Genomic DNA, 24,801 nt, shown 5'->3' on the forward strand with positions numbered 1-24,801 from the left:
CCCTTACTGGATTTCATTTCCATCATACACTTACCACTTTTGTTATTTTTTTTTCAGTTACAAGTGAATGTAAGGGACAATGCAGCTTACAGCAATTCCGGAAGCTGTGCTAAGAATGTTATCCAAAAGCACTGCAAGCACACCTGAACCCAGGATCTAAGTGCTTCAGCCTTGTGCCTACCTCAAGTGGCACACTTTAAATGCATTGTGTTTTGGCTGGAAAGAGAAATGCTATTCACTCAAGATGCAAATAAGCACTTTGAAACTAAAGAGCTAATAACCCTTACCAAATAGCCTAAAGATTTCAATAGGCAATTCTGAATTATCTATAAAAACCTGGGACAAAATAGGGACACTACTTTAGAAATATGTTAGTCATCTAAAGCATATTTTTGTGCAGGATTTAACAACAGTATGTACTGAATATTTCAAATAAAATAACCAGGATAACATCTGAATACATTCCTTACTATGTCACTCTTTATTTTTATTTTTTTTTCTTATAACATTTTGATGTAAAATGCAATCTTGTTGAAGGGAATTGCATAATCAGTCTGGGAAAGCCGGCCTTCTGGAAGCAACATTACAGAAAGAGAAACACACCAGACCATAAAATCCCTGAGCTTCCACCAGGGGGAGCATTGAGACAAACAATTGCAAAGTACAAGCAGTTTCCAAGCACAAATGGCACATGACTTCAATTATATACAGTTTGTAGCAGTTTTCAGGTATTTGTCACCTTACAAAGAACTGCCTTAATTGAATTTACAAATGGCAGAGAGTAAACACTCACACTGTAACATCAGGTGACAAATTCAAAACCTTACATAGGTCAAAGAAAATGATATGTTGGTGTAATTAATGTTTGACGGAAACAATACAAAACACACATGTGCAAAAGCCTCATTACAAAATCATAGTTCTTGAGAAACAAAAAAACATTCATCGAATGAAACAAGGTGAAAGCCTTGCTTCATTCTCATAAGTATCAATAAATGTTATTTGATGTTTTCAATGGAGCGAAACCAATCAGGAAACATGCAGATAGAGTTGCTTTCTCACTGAGATTAAAGGCTAAGTGGTTTACAATTCATCTGTACTCCAACCATGGAGCACAAATACTTTCAGCAGTGAAGCTTTGTCCCGATCATGCAAACTAGCTGATGTTATGGGATACTCCAGCTGATTCAGATCTCTTTAAAATGTCTGCAAGTCTATTCCATTTGTTTTGATTTATTAACTTCGGTATATTGGTAAAGGTTGTAACTTTTAAACCATTCCATGATGGCCATGGTTATGTTAAAATTTTCAGTGAATCTTTAGAATCAAACATTCCAAAATGTGACAAAACCAGGTGCATTTATGACTTGACATGTTGTACAGTATTTCTTTACTTTGAAAAATTTAATTTATATAGCCAATTAAGGGGAGGAGGAGAATTTTTGCAAGGTTTTACGGAATTCTGTATCCTTATCATGTGTAAACCGTAACTAAAGCAAGACTCTCCTGAGAGATTTTAAAACGGATGTCTTCAGTGCTTATCAGTGATAAGATGTGGTTCATCTCTTTGGAAGGCAGCTGGTTGTTCAAATTACACATGGCACGTACAATATACACCAGTTAAATGCTGGTAGGAAAAAAAGGTCAAAAACTAATTGAGCAATGAGTAGAATTCCTATGAGGTATACATGGTAGGATTAGTTTTTGCCTTCTCCTAAAACAAGGATATGTAGTACAAATAAAAAAAGAAATTGTGTGTTTGGAAATTAATCTGAACAGACCAAAATTAATAGGATACAAAAAGTATATGCTATTTTTTTCCAAGTGTTATTTTCTCATGTGCATGTTAATCAGGTGTGTGTGCTCATTTATTCATGTTTTTCTGAATATAAAATTAAATCTTGATTGAAAAAAATCCAAAACGTTTTTCTAGAAAAATGAAAGTATGGCTTCCCAATTCTCATATTAGATTTGTCTTTTTCTCCCGTGTTATTTCAGGAAGGTTCGATATACAGTATATAAACATCACTTTTAAGTGAATGGCCAGGCAGTATAAGATGCAATGATTCGGTTCCATAATGGTGCAGGTTCTTGCAGTTACTTGACACATACTGTACTGCATCTTCTCCATTTCATCTGTGGATGGTGGTGGCTTTGTGAGTCTCAGCACACCTTCATGTGACATCAGTGGGCTAGCAGAACCACTTTAGTGTGATCAAGTAAAATAAGGCCTGACAACTACTTCCAGGATTATTGTTCATCTAAATTCCCACTATCAAAATGGTGTAGCACAGGATCTTTGCGCCACCATGATCGTTTGCACATTCTGCAGCATTACAGCCCATGGTGAAGCATCAAATAAGTTCCTTAAAAGTCTTGTGTAATTGGAGTGTAAATGAAGATTAAGCAGTAGATTTGATTACTTTCTTAATAGTGTTTTCAAGACCAAATAGGAGAAATGTAAAACACCTATGTTTTTGTCAGTAAAATCAAAATCATATCAAGACTAAAAATAAAACCAAAGAAAATTTTCATGATAATCTTGTTTTGAGACAATATTTAAGATGTAACCAGAGAAATGTAAAAATCAAAATATATTACACATGGCAAACATTTGGCTAATTGTACATGGTTTTATCTCCACTTTATCTCCATTTCAGAAGGAAAGAAGTATGTGTTGCACATAGAGATCTCGTATGACTTGTACAGCAAATTAAGGCAAGACTGATAAAGGTCAAATGGCATTCTAATGAAATGTTTAAAAACATCAATTTAAACTGTCCCCTGTAAACAGTATTTACATTCAATGGTACAAGCTAATGTTCTAAACCAGTTGTGAGTATTTAAGAAAGATTATCACATTTAACTTACACATTTCTTTTTTACAGCTGAAGGTAAATGTTTTGGTTTTATTTCACTGTAAACAATTCAGTAGCAAATGTTTTCTTGGTGACAGCAATAAAATATTAGCTCCCTTATCAATTCTGAAAGACCATATTGAGAAAGAGGAAAAGACAATGAGAAGAAGATTGCACATTAGTCCTTTACCTCTGCAGACAATACAGATAAGGACAAATATTAAATTTAAAGATAAGGCAGAAAAATTAAAAGGCTATAAAAGTAGAAAGGCATGGAGCTTCATCAGTCTTCATCTGACAGCTAGGCAAAGGCTTCACAGAAAACATACAGACAAGATTTCCCAAACCACACTCAAGAAAATCCAGGACAAAGCACCTAAGTCAAATCAAAGCATGATACCACTACATCCGTAACTTGATTTTATGACACCAAATTTTGTGTCATGCAAATGAAAACACATCTGTAAACCAATCAAAAAGAAAATGATGTAAATTGTTAATGCAACTAAAAAAGCAAATGTTATTTTATATATTGACTCTTAATGTCTTATGATGATTATCCTTGTACTCTCTGAGATTAAAACCATTCTGCAAATGAATCTCATAAGAATTGCAGATTTTATTGAGCCCATAAGTAGTCGCTGAAGTCAACATTCATAGAACGTGGCAGGGAAACCATGACTGTAGTGAAAATTCAAGACCCCAAAGCTATGGCAATAGCCTAGCGGTTACACAGTTACCCATGTCCCACAACTGAATTCAGTTTATTTCTGATATATAACAAGCTACAATGAGCAGACTTTAGAGGCATAATACAAATAGTTACACTCTGTGAGTCTCTAAGAAGTGAGAAAGTATTTGATCAACCAGATCACACAGTGCATTTCACAATTTCAGGGTCGAAGAGTGAGAGAACTAATCCTCGATAACAACTACAATGAAAACAGAATAGCAATAAAGTATTACAGTGGTATGCTTAAAGGAGTCTTTTGTAAGCACATTTACATTTATTGTGAAAGCCAGGCAGGGGCTTTTTTAATCACAGGAGTGTGTTCTCAATATATTTCATCTTCTTGGCAGCCACAGTTTGATAGGTTTTAGCAAAAAAATCACAATGCTTTGAAATGGATAAATGCCACCTTTTTGCACCTTAAAGATTGTAGTCTGGCTGCAATAATGTTAGCTCCCTTCAAAGGTTAATATGTTTTCCCAAAATTGTTTTTGAATCAATTTCCATTTCCAATCAAGAGTGGTTAGTACGTTAGTTTTACTGCAATCTGCCAGGTTACAGCAAACAATTCTGTAGCCCAAATAAATACTTTGGTATTGTTGATGAAGTTTAGTCACTTACCATTTTTTCCCCAAACACCCCCACACGAAAAATGTAATTCTTAGTATAAGAGACTGTGTGAACAATTCATCTGTAAGGCCTGTAATGGTCAGTTTCAAACTGCAGCTGCTTTTCAGTTTCACCCAAGCATGTAGCTCTGTTGACCTCACTGTAGAAGGCAGATAAATTTAAACTTTACAGTTGGGAAGAAACACCGAACTTAAACAACCTATTTCAGATCAACTGATATTACTGTGTATCTTGCCTCTCCATTAATGTACAAACCTTCTTTTCCTTTACAAATACATAAACTATACATTATACTGTATGAAGACAGAAAGACTTTCAGACAAGTCTATTCAGGAATCATATTTTAATTTCATAACAATGCAATTTAGGTAAAGATTGTTTCTGAAGTGACTGAACAATGATAGTACCTTACCTAAGGTAACAAACTCAAGTGGGAAGACATTATTCCCATCTGCTGTGCTGTATTTACAGGAGTGTCGGTTGGCATTTCAGAAACCTTTTCAAGACTGCAGAAGCAAAAATGCAGTCCATCCAAAAAATGCTGCCATCAGTTAAACAGACCATTGTTTAACTGTCGTCAGTAAAGATTTGTTCTCAAATAATTGTTTTTTTCTCATGAGTTAAGGAAATAAGTTTAGCTGGGTGAATATCTCAAGGAAATGTCTGCTCCTGTCAAAACAATCTATATCCTTTAAGTACTGGATAACAGGACAACTTTACTGGATTGTAAGATACAACAGATGGCACATAAGGAGCAATGAAGAGGCCCTTAAAACACACAATAATCTTTATGATTAGAGACAGAGATCCACTCTAAAATACTGAGTGCAATGTCATTCTATTAAAATTAAAGTGAATGACTCAAACATACTGTATGCCTTTTGTATAATGTCATGCACTTCAATAAAGTTACACTTGCCCAAAACACTAACAGCCTGATTAGAAGTATTACGGTCATTAAATAAATAGACCAACTACAGTATGTAACAGAGAGCTCAGGTGGAAGAAAAGTCAGGTCCTCAAGGAACTGAATTTGAGAACTCTGCTCTAATGCATACCGTTTAAGGTCTCTTTAACAATGCAGAAGTATACAGAACATTTGATCTCATTAAAACTCCCCCAATTTATCACATTTTGCTAATGAGTGCATCATGATTAAATTCACCTTTTCAAATGAATAAACTAGGTTTGTTTTGAGATTGGAATTAGATCTTCAGCGCTGGGTTTTGGAGTTAGGGATTTAAATACATCTGGGGTTTCTTTTGCAGATTAAAGTGCAGAAATATTACACAATTCACTGTAATTTCCTTACATTTCCCACACAATAATTAACCATGGAATGATCAACCTTGTGAACACACAAGATTATGTGCAAAGGCGCTAGTCATCTGACAATAGCAGACTAAAGTTCAGTTCAAACTGCACGATTGTGCAAATTGATGTCACCCGTCAGCCTTTTTTTATGCCAATAACCAAAACATCATGGTGATCTGGTTTGTTACACAAATAAGTTCAAATAAATGGATATGTGTTCCTTTGTGTACAGTATATGCCTCTTTAGACTCTTGGAGCAGCTAAAACACTTTTTTCCCCACAAGATATATGCAAAAAAACAACAACCCAGCTTCACTGTATTTCTGTGTTGGTTAGGAGGATGCGTTGCCTTTCGGACTCTAATCCACTGTAATATTGATGCTATGTAATAGAAAAGGCAGGCATTTTCAATACAATTAAGTAAAGCACAGGCATATTTTTTTACAACATGCAGAGACATTTTAATAAAGGTCTAGAACAGCAGATATTGCTCAATTGGAGGGTAGGCAAAATACTTCTCGTTAAGGCCCGAGTTTGAAAATCTAAATAAATTTATCTCCCTTCTTTCACATGCCCAGAATGGGCCCTGGATTTTTTGTAGATATTTTAAATAAAACTGAACTGTGCTTGTCTATCTTGAATTTTATGTTCTGAAGTCAGGAACACCTGTCTGAAACCAAATGAGCAACAATGTAGGAAAGCTCCATGATGATGGAAATAATATATTATTTTACATTTAAAAAGATTACCTTTAAAAAGTAAAAAGTGCAAAAAAGTTATGCTTCCCCATAGATTACACTTTAGCAGACATTCTTTAAAAGCCTAAACACATTTACAGATTTAGTATGGAAAGTCTTCCAATTCTAATACAATTAAAAATGAATTCATAGTGTTTTTGGCAGAAAGGTTTGTTGATTTCCAACAAATAAGACAATTTATGATGGTAAAGATATGAATGAGGTTTTTGCTCATATGTGCCATGATTAAAATCCATCATTTTGCTTTAAAAAAAGTTCCAAAATATGAACATCTTTCATCCCTCAAAGGCAGATAAGACACCAAGGCATGAACAAACTTAAAAGTTAAAAAGAAGTCAGAAAATAAAAGAGCTTTTTTTGCATTGTGCGGGCATACAGTACTTCACTGAATCCCCCAACTGATCGACACAGCTGTTCTATCACATGACTTCTCATACAAGCTGAAAAAAGATACGTACACAATATGGTTCAGCTCACTTTTCCACAAAGCGAGCTAGAAATCGCGGCCCGAGTAGCACAAGCTGCTTGCAGTGGATCCGGAGAGACGGTTTAGTCCGTGAGGGAGGGAGCGCTCAATGGCACTCTTCCAGGTTACTGGTCAGGGCGTCGATGCTGCTGCTGTCCGTGTCTGAAGCCAGGGTCTGCTCTGTAGACATCGAAGAGATGTCATTGATGGAGGAGGACTGCGAGGCAGTGGTGCTGCTGTTCACTGCTGCATCTGTGGACACACAGGGGAGCACTAGTTGATCAGCAGAAGTGCAGGAAAACAGGGCTGTACTCACAAACATCCCCTAATTCAACCATAACCTGCCAGGACTTCTTCAGGATCAGCAGTGAAACAAACCAGAGGATGGGAAATTAAGAGCAAATACATTGGGTACTGAGTGCTGAGTAAGAACAGTAATTTCTTTAAACTAAAGGGTTGTGGGAGACTGAAACAAACTACTCAGCCACACTGTTCTGGATATCCTGGCTGGATAAGGAAGCCTATGGCTGGATAAGATACTTATGTTTCCAACATGCAATCAAAAAAGCTAGAAAGGCTGCAAACCTCCACTCTTTTGTAACCTTTCTAATGTTCCTAACTCTCTCAAGACCACCAAGGGCTCATCACTAACAGCTAGGTGCCGGCAAAAACATAAATTGTGCTTTACATTTATCTCTACACAAAAACTTTAAAGGTCAGAGCAGTTTTGTGGCTAAGATCCTTTTTCCCCCACATGTTTGGGTTTCAAATGTTGCCCAGATATGAAGAGCAATGTGCCTGCTGGTCTTAACCTAGCCAAAGTCAAATCTTACCTGACGGTTCCTCTTTCATCACACCATTCTTATTCCTCTCTTCCCAATCCATCACTTCTTTGTAGATTAGTTCTGAAATACAGAAAGTTAAGTCTTTAAAATTAGTTGAATAATCAATAAATAAACAAGTATACATTTTATGAACAAAAGATATTTGTCAACAGCCAGTGAATTCTATATTAATGTAAGACCTGTTCCCTTTTAAGTATAATTCAAGAATCCTTTAATTTGTTATGATCTTACCTTTCCATTGTTCTATGCTGTGCTCTCTCTCTTCCAACTGCTTGTCAGAAATCTGTGGGGGAGGCTAAAAATAACAAACATCTGCCATTACCATCCTTTTTAATTTCTCAAACTACTTTGTTTAAGCTGTTTCTGTAGCAAGGCTATACATTTTTATGAGCATTATAAGGGACTTTCTTGTAAGAAACTTCTATTAGCGATACAGTAAGCAGAAGATCTTGCAACAACTCATTTATTTCTAAAACTTTATTTAATTGTCAATTGTAACATTACTCTTGCTACCACCGTTGTACTGTAGCTTCTAATGTATCAATTCACTGTCAAAGACAATCGTCTCTCACTGTAAAGAGATTACATTCAAAATGGTTTCTCTTAAATAAAAGGAACATACAGGTATGTGGGATAACAAAAGTCCATACACCCTTATTGAAATTTCAGCTTTTGTTGATGTAAAGGCTGAAATTAAGGCAAATCATGTCAGACCTTTTTTAACCTTTAATAAGATCTTGTAACACCAACAATATTGAAGTAAAAAATAAATGGATCATTTTTAGGACAAATAATTAAAACTAAAAAAACTGTCTTGGTTGCATAAGTGTGCACACCCTTTATAAAGGGGGTTGTAACTGTGTTCAGATTTAACTAAGATCAGAGCTTACAGATGCAGCCATTCAAAATGCACAGTACAACTCCTTACCACGCGAAATTATCTACAGTTCACAGCGTTATATCGCAGTATGTGATTGGCTGACCAAAATGACCGACAGGGGCACTCGTGGTGCATTGGTTGTTAGTGAAAGGATTTAATAATTTTATCTCTTTACTGTGCATGTTTTAATCTGCTTAATATTGAATATTAATATGGAATTTCACAACTAAAGGGACATTTAAGTAGCTGAACATAACAAGAAGAGGAGCATAACGAGTCTAAAGGTCATAAATGATATTAATTTAGGAACATAAACATATTAAATAAACTGTATATGGCTGGTATTGGTAGTTTAAATAAAAAAATACACATCAGTATTCCACTTTCTTCCTAAATATTTTAAGCATCTAAGTCTTTTATTCAGATACATACTGTGGTTATTTTGGAAAAGTTTTTAAGTGCTCCTTCTGACTATATTAAGTTTATAAACTTCATTAAAAGTTAGAATGTTTTAACCTTTTCTTTAAATATTTGCAATTGTTATCACGGCAAAAAAACTGATATGTTTTAGAATTTGATTAATATGCAATATAACAGATTCGCATATCTAAAGAAATTAATAATGATATAATTATATTCATATAGCTCACATTATCACAGTAGTACTCTTTCTTTGTAAACGTCTGCATCAGATTTACTCATTGTAATTACGTGAAAACATTTTGCCTGCCTTTTTCAGCACAAGCCTAAATTGTTAACCAGCGCATTGGTGTAATGGATTAGGCGTGTGCCTTGCATGTCTGAGGTCAGGGGTTTGAACCTAGCTGTCACCATGAGTTTCCTTTTAACAAATAAACATTTCTTTGAAAAACTAAAATCGTAAATATTATCAACAATATATTGAATTTGTTGGTATTTCTAAATATCACAACACGTTCAAAGTTAAATGAGTTAAGTGATTAACCTTTCCTATGAATACTTGCTCTCGTTATCGCAGTAAAAGAAACACATGCTTTTTAAAATTTGATTGATAGGGAATAAAATATGGAATCGCGTTTCTAAAGAAATTAACAATGATATTAATTTAAGGATCTTAATATATATATTTAGCTGGTAGTATTACTGTAATCCACTTTCTTTGTAAACAAATTTTATTTTTAATTTGACTCATTCATGCATGATGAAGTATTATGTACACTATATTAACATGTTTTGTTGTATATATATATATGATAACATATTCCATGTTAAGTTATATTAATATTGAAATAAAAAAAACATGAATTAGCCCATGTTAATACCGTTCAACCGGTTTAATTCAAAACACTTTATTCAGTGGGGCAATTTAACAGACGCCCGAGCCTTAAAACGAAATCGTATATATCGATATAATCGAGAATAACAAAGCGGTATTAAAAATACCACTAAAACTATAATAATGTGTCTGGTCATTATCAACAGTATTAATTTAATAATAATAATTTCAAGCTTTTTATATCTTTTTCATAGTCATTTTTTTCTTCAGTTTTCATAAGCTTTGCTAATATTTATGAGACACGATGTTTCAGATGTCAATAACTTTGTGAACAAATGAAACAGAGCCTGCAACCTGCTGCAATTCAGACACAGAATGGTTCAAAAAGCGGAACAGGTGAGGCAGGCAGAAGGAAGGGGGGAGGGAGGCGTCTTCCCACATCTATGACTAAAGAAAGTGTCAAAGAGAAATGGGTTGAGCGACATACAGAGCTGAAAAAGTTTGGTTCGGTCTTCTCTGCTTTAAAGGTACACTCCTTGTGGATGAATTTTCACCTCGAATGTTTGCCCACTAACTAACACACCAGCTAACACACAGAAGCAAACTGAATACAAATGTACTTGCAAGAAAAGCGATTACAAAGATTTAAAAAAACATACTTGCTTCATACCGTTATACTGTACAGTGTATTAAAACACTCTATGGTCACTACACTGCCCACTAAACGTCTTTCCCACAATTTCATGGGGGCAAGATCAAATAGCTGATTCACAGCTGGATACAACTTTATCTTGCAAAAATTCAGATATTTGTCAACATATTTACTAAAACTATCCATCTCGGTAATCTCACTGTGTTAGTCTCACTGTACACCCCAGGGCTCACTCAATGTTCAAACTCCCATTAAAATAAAAAAAACTGTTTCCCGCATTGTCACCTTGCACCAGGGGGAAGGAAAAGTGCCCGCGGTCATTTTATTCACTGACAAAGTCAATTAAAACTCATTTAAAGGGGGTCTTGTGTTAACACAAACTCTACTTAACAGAGCCGCTTGAAAGAGCAAGGTGACTTTCTGCTATCTAAACTATTTTGTACAGTTTTTAAAGTCACGCAACGTCTGAGTTCGGCAGGAACACGTCACTGAATCTTATTTTTTATTTCATTTTAACAAATAAATATAAGGCAAACAGCAATCAAATGTCCTGTTTTTTTGCATGCATACAGTGCTATGTTGTATTTTAAAGCCACTATAGTACAGCTTGTGGGAAATACATTTATTTGAACTGCATCACAGCTTAACTCGTTCAGAGTGCCCGACATTACAAACTCCAAGTTAAAAGGAACATTACCTTCCCATATCAAAATATTCCCAAAATAATCATAAGTGAACGAGTGGATGGATTTGATAATAATAGAGAAATCATAACAATAATCATGCAATCCAACTTCAAGAAGAACACTTCAATCAACATGAAAAGACTGTATAGAAATCAGTTAAAAACACTTTTTATGCACGTAGAGTCTTTGAGTCTTTGTGTAAGCTGTAAGTTCTTTTTACTTCTTAATTAAACATTTGAAACACTTTAATTTTGTAAACGCAACACGCATTCTGTACAGAAATAAAATCATGTTTTCTACAGGTGTTAAGCAGATTAGCAGGTTGCTGACAAAATAGCACACTGTCATCTAACCAAACACCACTTCCCAGTGATATAACTTTAATATAAACCAGATCTAGTACCTGGTGCAGTTTTTTGTTACATTTTGAATTAATCGAATCCCAGGTGTGAGTTCATAAAGCCAGAATTACGAACTATTCCTACATCTGCAAAACACCTGATCATCTACCGTAAAGGTTTCAGTGCTTTTTTATGTATATTCCAATCGCAACGGGGGCAGGGTGTGTGGGGAAAGGTTTAGGCTGCAATTCAATTGGGGCTTTGTATTCTTCACACCTGAAACACTGTTTCCTCTGAAACTGTTTTCTTCCCTTTTTAGCTGATCTTTCGATGCCTACGGATGCTTACACAGCTCCCTATATGAATTCTCGTTCTTGACTGAGAAAGCTTTAGAGAACTTGACATTTTTATTTTCAACAAATTGTAAATATGACGTTTACATTGGCGTTTTTATACATTTTTCACTTAAGCATATGGAGGAGTGTCAGCTGTCAAGGAGAGCTCTCCCCTTCCCCCCACAGACAGACTGATAAAGCAATTTTGAAGTGTTAACTATCCAGGCATTGCAAGCCACTCCAGCAGTCACAAAAAAATAAAAAGTACCCTTTTTTTACTCCTTATGGTAACTGTAACAAATTGTCACGTTTCACATCCTTGCAAAACAATCATAACGTTCTAATCCAATCAAAGGTTTGAGGTTTTTTTTATTTTAAACCGTTATCTTGACATGCAGGTGTAAAGTATAGTTAACAGCTTCAGATTTAAAAGGTATTGATAATATCTTCCATGTCGCATTAACATTGGAATGTTCTCACAAGTGTAAAAAGAGGCGAACCATAACATGTCTCCTCTATAACTCTTCAGTTTACAGAGAAATTCCACCAGAGCCACACAACATTGTCCAATAATACTCTTCTTGTGTCTAATTTCTAGTTTAGCAGGATTTTCACGATAAGCACATTGTTTAATGGGGATGACATTACCCACGTCTATATCACTGTACAACATAGGTTTGAGTCAGAGTGTCTGTTAATAAAACAGAGCGCCTTCCAATACATATAACTACTGCATGATTTTGTTATCCATTTCAGCTAAATCAGTCAGAATCTCAAAGTGCCAATTGTAAAAATAACCCTTCTTCCCTCCTTTGTTTAACTTAAAGAATTTCGCAAAGAAATCCTTAATCAGGATACCATCACTTAATTTATTCAGATACATAAATATACGCCAGAGCCAACAACAAGCTATAATAGTGGACTATTTTTATGTATTCACTGTATAAGAAACAAACCGAAAGTAATACTCTGATCGCGCTTTGAAACATTGGGTGCAGTGCTTTGTGCTACCACTACAAGGACAATAAAACTTTTTAAAAAAGAAATGGATGTCAAAATGTTTAAAAAATGTCCACCTGTAATATTTTAGCTGCTTAGTTACATGATTCCATATTCATATAACTATCAAGTGATATTAAATCACTACAACATTTATCTTTTTACAACAACAGCAAGTGGTGTTCTTACTACGCATTCTTAGAAAAGGATAAAACGTTCTAACTTTTTATGAAGTACAGAATATAAGCTTAATAATGTTAGAACAAGCACATTAAAACCAGAACCCATGTACTGTAAGTTACCAAGTTAAAGACTTTGATGCATAAAATATTTATGGATAATTAAAATATTTATGAAGGTGAAGGTGGAAGGCGTTTACTTTCGTCCAACTGAGCAATCTTGCTTTTATAAAATAAACCAACATTTTAATGATTAACATGCTGTAATACAGTTCAAAATTATTAAAAGTCTAAAGAGTATACAACTTAAATTCTTAATTGGAAAAAGATTGTCCCTCAGCAGTGATCGGGATTCGAAACCAGGCGTTTTCTGGCGACAGCTCAAATGCTGTACAGGAGACGTCAAGCTTTATTAGCTCCACCTGGCAGTTTTACAAGGGGCTTCCGGATACTATTATCATAACATGCGGTATGATGCGTTATAATGCGGTATGATGCGCCACACCTACCAAGTTTTGACGCAGCTTTTTGAATGGCTGGATCTGGATCTGTACAAAGGTAATTTGCCTTCACCTGACATCAACTGAAGTAAATCTGTTTAGCCCTAAATACAATTAGCTGTTCCTGTAGGATTTCCCTGAAGGTTTCTTGATTGCATAGTGCAGAGACAACCATGGTCCACAAGGAGCTAACAGATCTATGGGATCTTATTGTTGAAAGGTACAGACCATGAATGGGATATAAAAGAAATCTGAAGGCATTACATATATCATGGAACACCATGAAGACCATCATTAAGAAGTGGAAGAAATATGACACCACGAGGACACAGAAAAAACTGGGACATCCCTCCAAAACTGATGACCAGGCAAGGAGAAAGCTCAATGGGGAGGTTTTTAAGAGGCCAACAGCAACTTTAAAGGAGCTGTAGGAATTTATGGCAGTAATTGGCCACTCCCTGCATATTATAACCATTTTGCGCATTCCCCACAAGTCTGAGCTGTGGGGGAGGGTGGCAAGACAAAAGCCATTTCTCACAAAAAAGAACATCCAAGCTTGTAAAAATTTTCCAAGAAGACACATTCAGTTTCCCAAAACCATGTGGGAAAATGTCTTATGGTCTGATGAGGCAAAGGCAGAACTTTTTGGCCTTAATTCCAAGTCAGGATAGAGGGGAAAATGAATAGCTCCAAATATCAAGATATTTTGGCACAAAACCTGCTGCCTTCTGCCAGAAAGCTGAAGTTAAAGAAGAATTCCACCTTTCAACATGAGAACCATCTGAAGCACACAGCCAACTCAACCAAGGAATGGCTTAAAAAAAGGAAGATCAATGTCCTGGAACAGCCAAGTCAGAGTTCTATCCTATATCTGTGGACTGACATAAAGAGGGCTGGGCACAGGAGATCCTCTTGCAATCTAACTGAGCTTGAACTCTTCTGCAAAGAAGAGTGGGATAAAATTGCAAAATCCAGGTGTGCTAAGTTGAAAGTGACCTATCCAAACTTAGACTTACTGCTGTAATCAAAGCAAAAGGTGCTTCCACAAAGTATTAGTTAAAGGATGTTCAAGGTGAAAAAAGGTCTGACACAATTTGTCTTGATTTCAGCCTTTACATCAACAAAAGCTGAAATTACAATGAGGGTGTGTAGACATGTGATATCCACTCTTCAAGCATACATCCCATTGTTGAGATCAATACTGTTCCTCCTTTATGTTAAGGTACTCCTTAACATACAGCAAAACATAAAACTCATTAATGCATGCTAAACATTTTCTTCATTCTACACAGTCACTGAGTCACAGACAGTAAGCATAGCACATTTACAATTTGTCTGATTTAGCACTTATCCAGTTGTGGCTGCACACATACACTGACTACATTCTTAATAAGAATATTCTTGAACCCTCAAAGTTAGGTTGGAATAAATTCAATCAACTGATGCAGATTGCCAGACATGATCAGGATGCCTGTAACTATAGCAATGTCATTCCGTTGCAGGAGGCTGTGCTCCAGACCACAATATATTAAATCCCAAAATTTCTAGAGCCAACACAGAGTGTGGCAATGTACAGTGCAAATTTGGGTGAGAAATTTAAGGCACCCTTGATCAAATGTTTCAGAGAATCTCGAAGTGAAAAGAAGTTGACAAAACCTCTGCATTGTACAAACTTACACCCGAAGAAGGTTCCACAGCTTTGTGTTGCGTTTCCTTTCTTCTCTTTCAGCATGGAATAAACCTTTTACTTGTTGCTTTGCAAACTTAAATATGATATCTTTCTGCAAATTTCAATGCACAATTAATATTTATTTATAGTTTTACAGGCACTCAAAATAATAAAACAGCAAATATGTCATGCATAAATGTCTGGGCATTCTGTCAGTCAGGACTTAGTAACACCTCCATTGGCACAAATCACAGCTTACAAATGTTTCCTTTAGCCAAATAAGAGTCTTTCCGTGCTTGATTTTGGAATTTTTCCCCCCACTCTTCTAGCTCAGATATATACTTGGTCTTGCTTGCATTGTATGTTTGAAATCTCCCCAGAGATTTTCAATAATATTGAAGTCTGGGGACTGTGAAGGCCATTCCAAGACTTTCGTTCCTGCAAGTACTTCATCATTGATCTTGAGGTATGTTCTGGATCTTTGTCTTGCTGAAATATCCAACCTCTTTTCAGCTTTATTTTTTCAATGACTCTGAGACATTAGCTTTTAGAATTTCTTGATATTTAGTTGAATCAATTCTTCCTTCACCTCTCACATTATTTCCAGTGCCACTGGCTGGGGCACAACCCTAAGTATAATACTGTAGATCCACCCCTAGGGTTAATGGTTAGTAAGGTGTTAATTTAATCGAATGCATGACCCATTTTTCTCCAAATGCATCTTCTGTGGCTGTGGCCAAAAAGTTCAATTTTCATTTCATCAGTTCCAAAAAGTCTGGTTTATCGAGGTTTTATTTTGCTTACTTTAAGCGCTGACCACTGTAAATGGAGACTACTTTAAACGCTGACTTTTGTGATGAAGTTGTAGGAAAGGTTTCCTTCTGATACTCTCCCATGGAGATCATTTTTGTGTAAGCAATGCTGTACTGTGGACCTGTGAACAACTGCTCCAGTGTCAGCTAAACATTTCTGCAGGTCCTTTGCAGATGGAACCAGTTTGCGAGCAGTTCTATCAGTCTTCCAGATCTTGCCTTGACTTCAACCGTTCCCTTTAACTGTCATTTCTTAAAGGTGTTTCTGACAACTGAAAATGCAAACTAGAAGTATTTAGAGACCTTTTTATTGCCTACCCTTGCTTTGTAAGAGTGAATTATCTTTATTTTCAAGTCTGCAGACAGCCCATGGTTGTACCAAGTAGGCAGTTGGTACAGACAACAATCACAACCTGAGAGGTTAGAAGAGTATTTGTTCAACCCTGGAACTTTTTAAGGGTTCACTTAATTTAAGGTATAGCGAGTCAAAGTTTTGGGGCCTTTGAAAAACACAAGTTAAAAAAGTAGTAATAAATTATCTGGAAGGGTGTCCAAACCTTTTCAAATGCCACATTCACTTTTTATTTTTTCAGTCTGTTAACATCAGCAAATGAATTGTATTTTTGCACTATAATCTGCAGAAAAATTTAGAGGTTGCATCACCTTCTGTTCACTTAAGAGATTTGTTGAAACATAATTACACCAGGGATACCTAAACAGGTAATAGATATATGCACAGATACCAGGCCATTGGATCAGCATATTTTTAGAAGTCTCACAGCATCTGTGACACTCACATTTCCCTTTCTGAATCAAGACGACCAAACTCTTCATCTCTTATTCCTCATAATTAAATTCTAAAGAACTGCATTATCCCAAATAATTACATGAGCTGTGGCATATCAGGAGTTCTGTTCCTGCAATGAATCCATAATGTTGCTTTAATAGTTAAAAGGTCTGGATAACAACACTGTTAAAATGGCACAACAGAAAATAATTTAACTGGCATTCCACAAGATATCAGAAAACTGTTCACCATCTGAGCTCTGTCCAGACTTACCTTGAGAAACATTCCTCAGGAACCTGTTTTTGACAATGCCTTGTGTGCCAAGAGAAAAGTCTACTTACAGCATCAGCTTCTGCAGGGTCATACCAGACGTGGATGTATGGGTGATTTAAAGCTTCCTGTACAGAGATCCTCCTTTCTGGGTCTATTACCAGCATTTTGGATAACAGATCCCTGGCCTGGCTTGCTACAATAATCAACAAAAGATATTATTATTAAAAGACAGTGCTGTTATATGATCATAAGCATTCAACACATCAGATTATGCAAAAAGAACTTTTCAAAGTTATTAAACCCCCTTTTCAACACTTAATCCTTTAACAGAATATTATCTACTGAGAAAGGAATATAGCTTTTGTACCAACGCCCACAAATCTCAATCTCAATTTAAATAAAAGCTATCCTGATTAACAAAAATGTTTAAGAACGAGTATCTTTAAAACTACATATTATTATAACTGTATGCTTATTTTTCTAAATTATTCACTTAAAATTTATCCTAAAAATATTGCATTAAATCTTTAAACAATGTCCATACACAGTAAATTGGAAACAAAGAAGCTTACTTTTCAGCTTGTCATGTTCAGAGTCAGAAGGGAAGGCCCAATCTGGAAAGAGTTCCTGGAAGCTGACACCAGGGTATTGAGGTTTGTTCATCACATAGTTGCGGACTGTCTCCATAAGTCTATTCATGAACTCCAAGGAAGGTGTGCCAAGTACCTCAATAACTTTATTCCATTGATCAATATCTGACAGGATCTAGGTCAGGAAAATCACCACTTGCAAACACAAACATACAGTCACAACATGTACCTGTTCACGTTTAAAATATACTGAGCTTCAAAAGAAACTTAGCACTTATAACTGCAACAATTACACAGTGTTATGAGGAAAATGACTCTAATGACTGCAACGGTTGCACTGACATTTTATTGAACAGACCGTAGTAGCATGTGTGGCCACCATTGGAAGCACTGGGATTCTGTTCCACTTCTGTCACAGACCATAAACAAACATGTACTTGTTCATTAGTCTGTGAGCCTTATATGCTACACTCCATGGTCAACCTACAAATGATCAGCAGACTCATAAGTAAAAGTAGTGAATTCAAAACATGAGTAACATTCCCATGTTAAAAGCAAGCTGTTGTTACACATGTAGCATGAGCACACAAGTAGTTGTACCCCAATGTTCTTGTGGCCGGATGAGCCTGAATGAAGGGTGGCAAGGGAGGTCCCGGGGACCTGACCAATGCAGTGCTGTGCAAGACAGATGACAGCAATCACAAAGGGAGTTTAAGGGCGAAAAGATTGCTCTCATTATTATATCACTTTGCACATCTGCACCACTGCTCCTGATGTCCATCACTGTGGTCTACACGTTACTTCATCGTTTCATCGATAAAGAGGACTTGGGTCCACTGCTGGTGAGTGAGCTGACTCATACCGCCTTGATCTGTTGTGTCAATGAGCACTGGGTCCATTTGGTCATCTGATCTGGAATTGACTGCTTAGTTGCCTCTTCAGAGTTGAACCACTGATGTATGGGTTGTTCCAACCTGGCAGTTCTAAAGTAGTGGACCTGCCAGTGTAAAATCCACCCCTAACTGGAGCACGAAAAAGTGCCATGACCCACAATCTCCCTGATCATGGCCTATCTTTGACAGAGTGAGTTTAACTGTCTTTATGACAAGACAGAAACTGCAGGCAGTGAACACCCCAGATGACAGTCAGCTGACTTAGTCAGCAGTGTCCAACATACTAAGGGCATGAAGGAAGGTGCTGTTCTCTTGAAATGCAGGACACAGAACACTGCTTCTATTCTGAATTTTCCTTTCTTTCTTTTCACCAGGATACATCACCCCATCACCCATTAATGAACACTAATGAGGTGAGTCATTCATTCAGACAGTGCAAGTTGCTCAAGTCAAAGAATCAAAATTCTGCCTCAGTATTTATTCAATAACAAAAATCGATATACTTTAACTTTTGAAAGACATGCAGGAATACAGTGATATTTTTCTTATAATACTCAGTATATATCCCGTACCTATGAAGAGTTCTGTCAATTTTAAGACTTTTGACAGATTGCTGAATCTCTCACAGTATAGCTATGGAAAGTTCTGCACAACCGAGGATGCCAAAATTCATTTTTACTGCAGAGTTGGTCTGAAACCCCTAACCAGTTAGTCCACCACATTATAATATATTTATTAAACATATTAAACAGATTGAGAAGATCTGGTTAAAGCATATACCTTAAACTTTCAATCCAAGTCAATGAAACCTAAAATTAACTGAATGCATAAAGAAACAATTTCCTGAAACCTCAGGGACTTTGTTACAAAGTGCACTATTTCTACCCATTTAGTGGTCCTTTACCAGTATCCTTCAGGCATCAGATCTGTTCAGAATAAATGGTAGTCCAACAGAGATGGTTTTACAGAATGCTGAATTAAGCAACTACAAATTCAGTATGCCAATCAGTTAATTAAACTGGAGTGGGAACTTGTTTAAGTCATATCAAGAGGGGCTTATTTAACAGCTTAGGTAATATTCACATTTCAGATGGATGAGACTCCAAGTGTATCACATTTAAGACAAACAGGACAGACTTATCGTGCTTCAGGATGAACATGGAGAGAGCATGGCCGAGATGGGCTGAAGAATGACTGGGGAAGGATACGATCAGTGCCTTGAAATATCACACTGCCCTTAACCATTTCGCCCATGATGCAACCCACTGACCAGATGTCAACTGAAAACAAAGTAAAATCTTTGAAACAAACATGCATTTTAAAAATGCAAAGCAAACAGATACAGTTATACACCAAAACAAAAAAATGCTCAGTGGTTCTAGGACAGCTGAATATGCTAATAAAAAGTCCAGTAAAATCTAAGTACCACTTGTACAAGCTTATTATAGAAATTCACTATCCCATTCTATTAACATTTTATAAATTACTGTACTTATTCCTTACATGTTATGATAGAGAACTTAATTGCTTTAAGTAAATTGTCATTGCTCATAACATATACTAAGAATCATTAAGAACACAACAAAGGAGTGCTGGAGCCAATTGTATTTGATGCATTTTTCATGCCTCTCAGCATTTCTGATTGTGTCTAAGTGTTGAACACGTTTGCTCAGCAGTGTAATATTCATTTATTCTAAAAAATATATATAAATGTTCCCACCAACATACGAGCACTACAGCTCTGTGACATTAATTAATGTCAAGAACTGTAAGTATAAAAAGCATATTAATTAAAATGAGTAAGGAAAAGATCAAATATTTTTTCTTTTTTTTGTGTTCATCATGGACACCTAAACTTATTTGATTAAATTCTGCATTTCTTTTTCTGCAGATGTTTCTATGAGCTCCCAATGCGCAACTCTACAAGAACATCACACTCTTCTTCAAAAATGTGCACATTCACTTCTCTTGCCCAGATAGAAAATGCCCAATTCCAGCTGTTTGGATTCTAGAAGTATGAAAATGCTAGTGTCCAGAAAGGACACAATGTGTGGAAATCAAGGGTTACTCTAAAGGAAATCAGACAGACCAAGAACACTTTTCAAACATACATAACATAACATAACATAACATATAACATAACATAATATTTTAACTCCATAGCACTTAATTGATCATGGTTATGAAATCCAAAGGAATTGTTTATACAGAAGTCTAAAAAAGAAACTTAAAAATTAAAGCTAAAAAACAGAATAGCTATTTTAGCTATTTTGGCTTGCATAAATAATAGCTCTAGAATCCTTACAGTGCATTCCAAATGCAGAATATGAATGTGCCATCTGAGTGTCTGAGGAACTACTTAAAAAACATTACAAATAAAAATGTATCCACAGAACTAGGAGGGTGTTTCCTGGCCTGATATTCAGTCTTTATCTACCCCCAACAGACTGCTCAACATTTACATTCTTGTCAAGAATATTTACAATTAATCCTTAACTAAATATGTCCTTTATCATGTACTGAGAAACTTTTCAACAATTATTATCTGACATTTTTTTAACTTCCTGTACTAGTTGTATTACTGTTTATATCCTGTGGGTGTATTTTCTATTTTTCCTGGTCTAGTTTTTGCGATCTTAAAAAACAAAACAAGTCTTCCCTCTGGACAAGATTTCTCAAAGATGACTGACAGGAAGTGCAAATTAGCATAGTATTGATTAAAATTATTCCCTGCTTTGGTTAACCAGGAGCTGAGCAAATCCACAAGGAGGAAGAGCACTTTCATTTATTTAATTTATTTGGTTGTTGGTATATACAAAGTGACTTACATTTGTACCAATTACACAGCTGGGCTTTTTCCTAAAGTGATCTTATTAAAGCAAGGTCCTTAATGAGGGTATAATAGCAGTGACCTACCCAGGATTTGTATCTAAAATCTTTCAGTTAGGAATCCAAAGACTGACTATCATTAGTTATAATGGAATAATATAAAGTAAGCTAATATTAAAATAAAGAAGAAATAATTTTAACACAAATAACACAGTATTATACTCAATGCAGAAATATGGGACAACCAAGAATACAATGCAATACAATGCAAAAATACAAAAATGTACAACTTCACCAAAGTAATGAAACCTGGATGTATCATGGCATCCCTCTACCATCTTTGATGAAGACAGTGTCTAATGTCAGCACACAAAGATATCTCTGCCCACAATTCTGAACAATTTCTTTAGAGTAACCCTGTAATTGTAAGGATACAGTCCCTTCCTGGAAACAGGATTTTGTGGAGAATCATTTCAGCCATTATGCACCCCACAGACCACAAATCCACTACCGGATGTAATGTTAGCATTTTGGCAAGAAAAAAAACCTACTTATCAAACTGCAGGCCAAAGCAATAATAATAATAATAAGAAAACCATTAATTAAGTACATACTGTAGCTAAGTGACCTCTTACCGTTTTCCTTGTATTTCATTCCAAGGATGACCTCTGGAGCTCGGTAGTATCTAGTAACTACATATGGAGTCATCATAAAGTTAGTGCAGGCTGTTCTTGCAAGACCAAAGTCAAGAATTTTCAAAGTGCAGTCCGACTTCACTACTATGTTACTAGGCTTCAGGTCCTAGAAATGAAACAGTAGCAGGATTTATGTAAGCACGCTATGTTAAAGTCTATGTCTTAAGACTTTTTAACAGTTTTGTGTTTTTGTGGGGAGGATGAAAAACATGTCTAAAGAATTAAATTAAATTTAAAAAGGTACTATGACCTACTCTATGTATGATACCAGCAGAATGAAGGTGTCGGATGCCACACAGGATCTGATAAAGAAGATAGGACATCCTCTCGTGGTCCAAATCCATATGAATAACCTGGCACAAACTGGCATCCATCAGTTCCATTACTAAGTACCTGGAGAATGAAAGATACATACAGTACTTCATCCTGTCTGTCTTCAGAGCTGGTAACCTTTGTTAAAAAAAACACCTTCTGAACAGAACAATATGAGAAAATAAATGGAAATCCTCTTGTGCTACAATATTAAAATGCATGTACTTCAGAAGCTTTCATTAGTTAAGACATCACAGTTCAACTTACAATATTACAATTATTCAAAGGTTAATCTATACATGTTACTTCGTAGCAAAATGTGAGACAATAAAACTAAAAGGAAAAGAGGCTCAGCATTAAATCTGTTACTACATATTAAAGGATGAGAAATTCAACAACAGCCAATGTATTACTTAATTAATGCAACACAATAAAAATTAGAGAAGATGCAACTTTGTCTTAAATAATACTGTCAGTCATAAAAATTAACCTAAAATTCAGGTCAGGGCTCTTTATAGTAACTCTAATTGAATTAATCTGTGGCACCAACAAAGCAGGACTTTAGGGTCTAAAAATGCTGTTTCAACTCTCTGAGCTCTTCTCTACAGAATCTTTTTGGCAATTACAGATACAGCCATTCAAAATGGGTGAGGTATTTCGCGGCATACCCCGGTGGGCGTGTCGCAGTATCACGCGGTATCACGCAGTTAACGTGGTGTCACGTGGTTAACTATCCGCCGTCGCCTTGTAAAACCGCCAGGGGGAGCTTAACCTCTCATGTACAGCATTTGAGCCTTTAATTTTGAACTGTGTATTACAGCATGTTAATCATCAGTCATTAAAATGTTGGTATATTTTATGAAAGCAAGATTGCTCAGTTGGACAAAAGTACACAACCTACCTTTATCAGAAATATTTATGCATCAAAGCCTTTACTGAAGATATTACTAATAGTATTAATAATGGATGACTTTGGACAAGCTGTATACTCAAAGTATAATTTCTTTAGCACATTTGTACAAGCACTTGGAATCTGTCCAAGCCATACTTTGTCAGGCATTTTGTTTTACTTCAACGGGCATAAAAACTTCCTTGCTTTTAACAGGGCGTTTCATAATTTCTAACTACGAAAATGATTTAAAATGCGACACCTATCATTCAACTAGAGCTTAAAATATCACAAGGATCCTCAAGAGCACAGCAAAGAGTGTATTAAAAGACACTTGTATTTATCAACGCTTTCTTTTCCGTATACCAGATTTTATGGAACCACTTCAGAGGGGTGTCAGCCAGTCAGATTCCAGGAATCGGCACTTTAAAGGAAAAATACACACCGGTATTCCATTTCTCCCTAACGAAGTATTTAACTAGCATGTGAAATAGCGTGTGAAAAAAGTGGTAGTTTTAAGCTTTTCTGCTAATATAATATGGAATCGCGTATCTAAAGAATGTAATAACGGTATTTGTGTGCTGCGACAGGGCTGTGTAGGGCTGTTTCGCCTGCCTGTTCATGCGCGCTGTCTTGTAGCCGACTGGTCTAGGTGCGTGACTACCAACTGGCAGGTTGTGTGTTCGAATCCAGCTGGTGCTGGACTTTTCTTTTAACAAACATTATTTCGAAAAAATAGAATAGCGATATTATGGACAATCAATTGACTTTTATATTTCAAAATATCGCAACATGATCGATATTTGCGATATTTTGAACATATCTTCCCTTCTGACAGTGGTTCCTGCTTCTATTGTGTGTGTGTGTGTGCAACAGAGTAAATTTTTATAGAGAAATGGAGGCTGGACAGTATGCGTTACAATATAAACATTTATATTGATTTAAATCGTGTTCTGATTTAAATCGCAAACGCGTGTTTAATTATATATGTTTTTTAATCATAATCAGGCTAATGCAACATAAATTGATACAGTATCTTTGTCTTCTAAGTATCTTAATAAACTTTCAGCATAGCTTTCTACCCGTCAAGATTTATATTTCTTGGGAATTTGGGATCAAACGTGGAAGGATTAGATTATAATCGTTTTTATTTGTCAAATACGTGATTGTATTTCTGAATGTTATGTGACACCTACAGTAGTTCACTGCTTTAAATACATCGAATTAAGAAAGTTATGTGTAGCACTTTAGATCTTTTTTCTGAACCAGGGAAAATCTGATCATGTTTCTCTATAACAATAATAAAAAACTTTATTTTACATATCGCCTTTAAAAGTGGCATCTCAAAGCAATACAGTAGATCGAAAAACAGTTAAAAGGGACCAAATTAAATACCAGACAATCGCAAACGCGTTTTCAATAAAATTATTTTATTCATTCAGCAGTTTGTGAGAGGGACATCCAGCAGGGAGAGACACACACACACCGGTTTTCATTGACAAAATTGTTTTTTTTCAATTCCTCTTGTCTAACAGGAATGTTTTGTTTGTGGACAGACTGTTAGACAAGAGGAAAAGACCGCCTCCTCCTACGAAGCATTAATCGCGTATCTAAGGAAAATTGC

At 35.8% G+C, this 24,801-nt stretch overlaps 1 protein-coding gene across 3 annotated transcripts in view; it reads right to left on the reverse strand.

Annotated features, from left to right (window-relative positions):
* Window positions 1–458: 458 nt before the first annotated feature.
* mapk9 (mitogen-activated protein kinase 9) overlaps window positions 459–24,801 on the reverse strand; it is a 53,356-nt gene continuing 29,013 nt past the window's right edge. Inside the window, exons 5-12 of one of the 3 annotated variants that reach the window (XM_088603853.1) lie at window positions 22,231–22,369; window positions 21,917–22,082; window positions 21,717–21,788; window positions 17,542–17,724; window positions 17,038–17,162; window positions 7,833–7,896; window positions 7,590–7,661; window positions 459–7,008 (exon numbers count right to left, since the gene is read on the reverse strand). In XM_088603853.1, coding sequence (XP_088459979.1) covers window positions 6,863–7,008; window positions 7,590–7,661; window positions 7,833–7,896; window positions 17,038–17,162; window positions 17,542–17,724; window positions 21,717–21,788; window positions 21,917–22,082; window positions 22,231–22,369 — 967 coding nt within the window. In that variant the 3' untranslated portion in view covers window positions 459–6,862. Of the gene's footprint in view, window positions 7,009–7,589; window positions 7,662–7,832; window positions 7,897–17,037; window positions 17,163–17,541; window positions 17,725–19,660; window positions 19,733–21,716; window positions 21,789–21,916; window positions 22,083–22,230; window positions 22,370–24,801 lie in introns of all 3 variants that reach the window. The other 2 variants (XM_088603854.1, XM_088603852.1) reach the window with 2 other exon arrangements.

The sequence above is a fragment of the Lepisosteus platostomus genome, chromosome 13 (genome assembly GCF_059453375.1).
Source record: "Lepisosteus platostomus isolate fLepPlt1 chromosome 13, fLepPlt1.hap1, whole genome shotgun sequence".
NCBI classification, from domain to species: domain Eukaryota; kingdom Metazoa; phylum Chordata; class Actinopteri; order Semionotiformes; family Lepisosteidae; genus Lepisosteus; species Lepisosteus platostomus.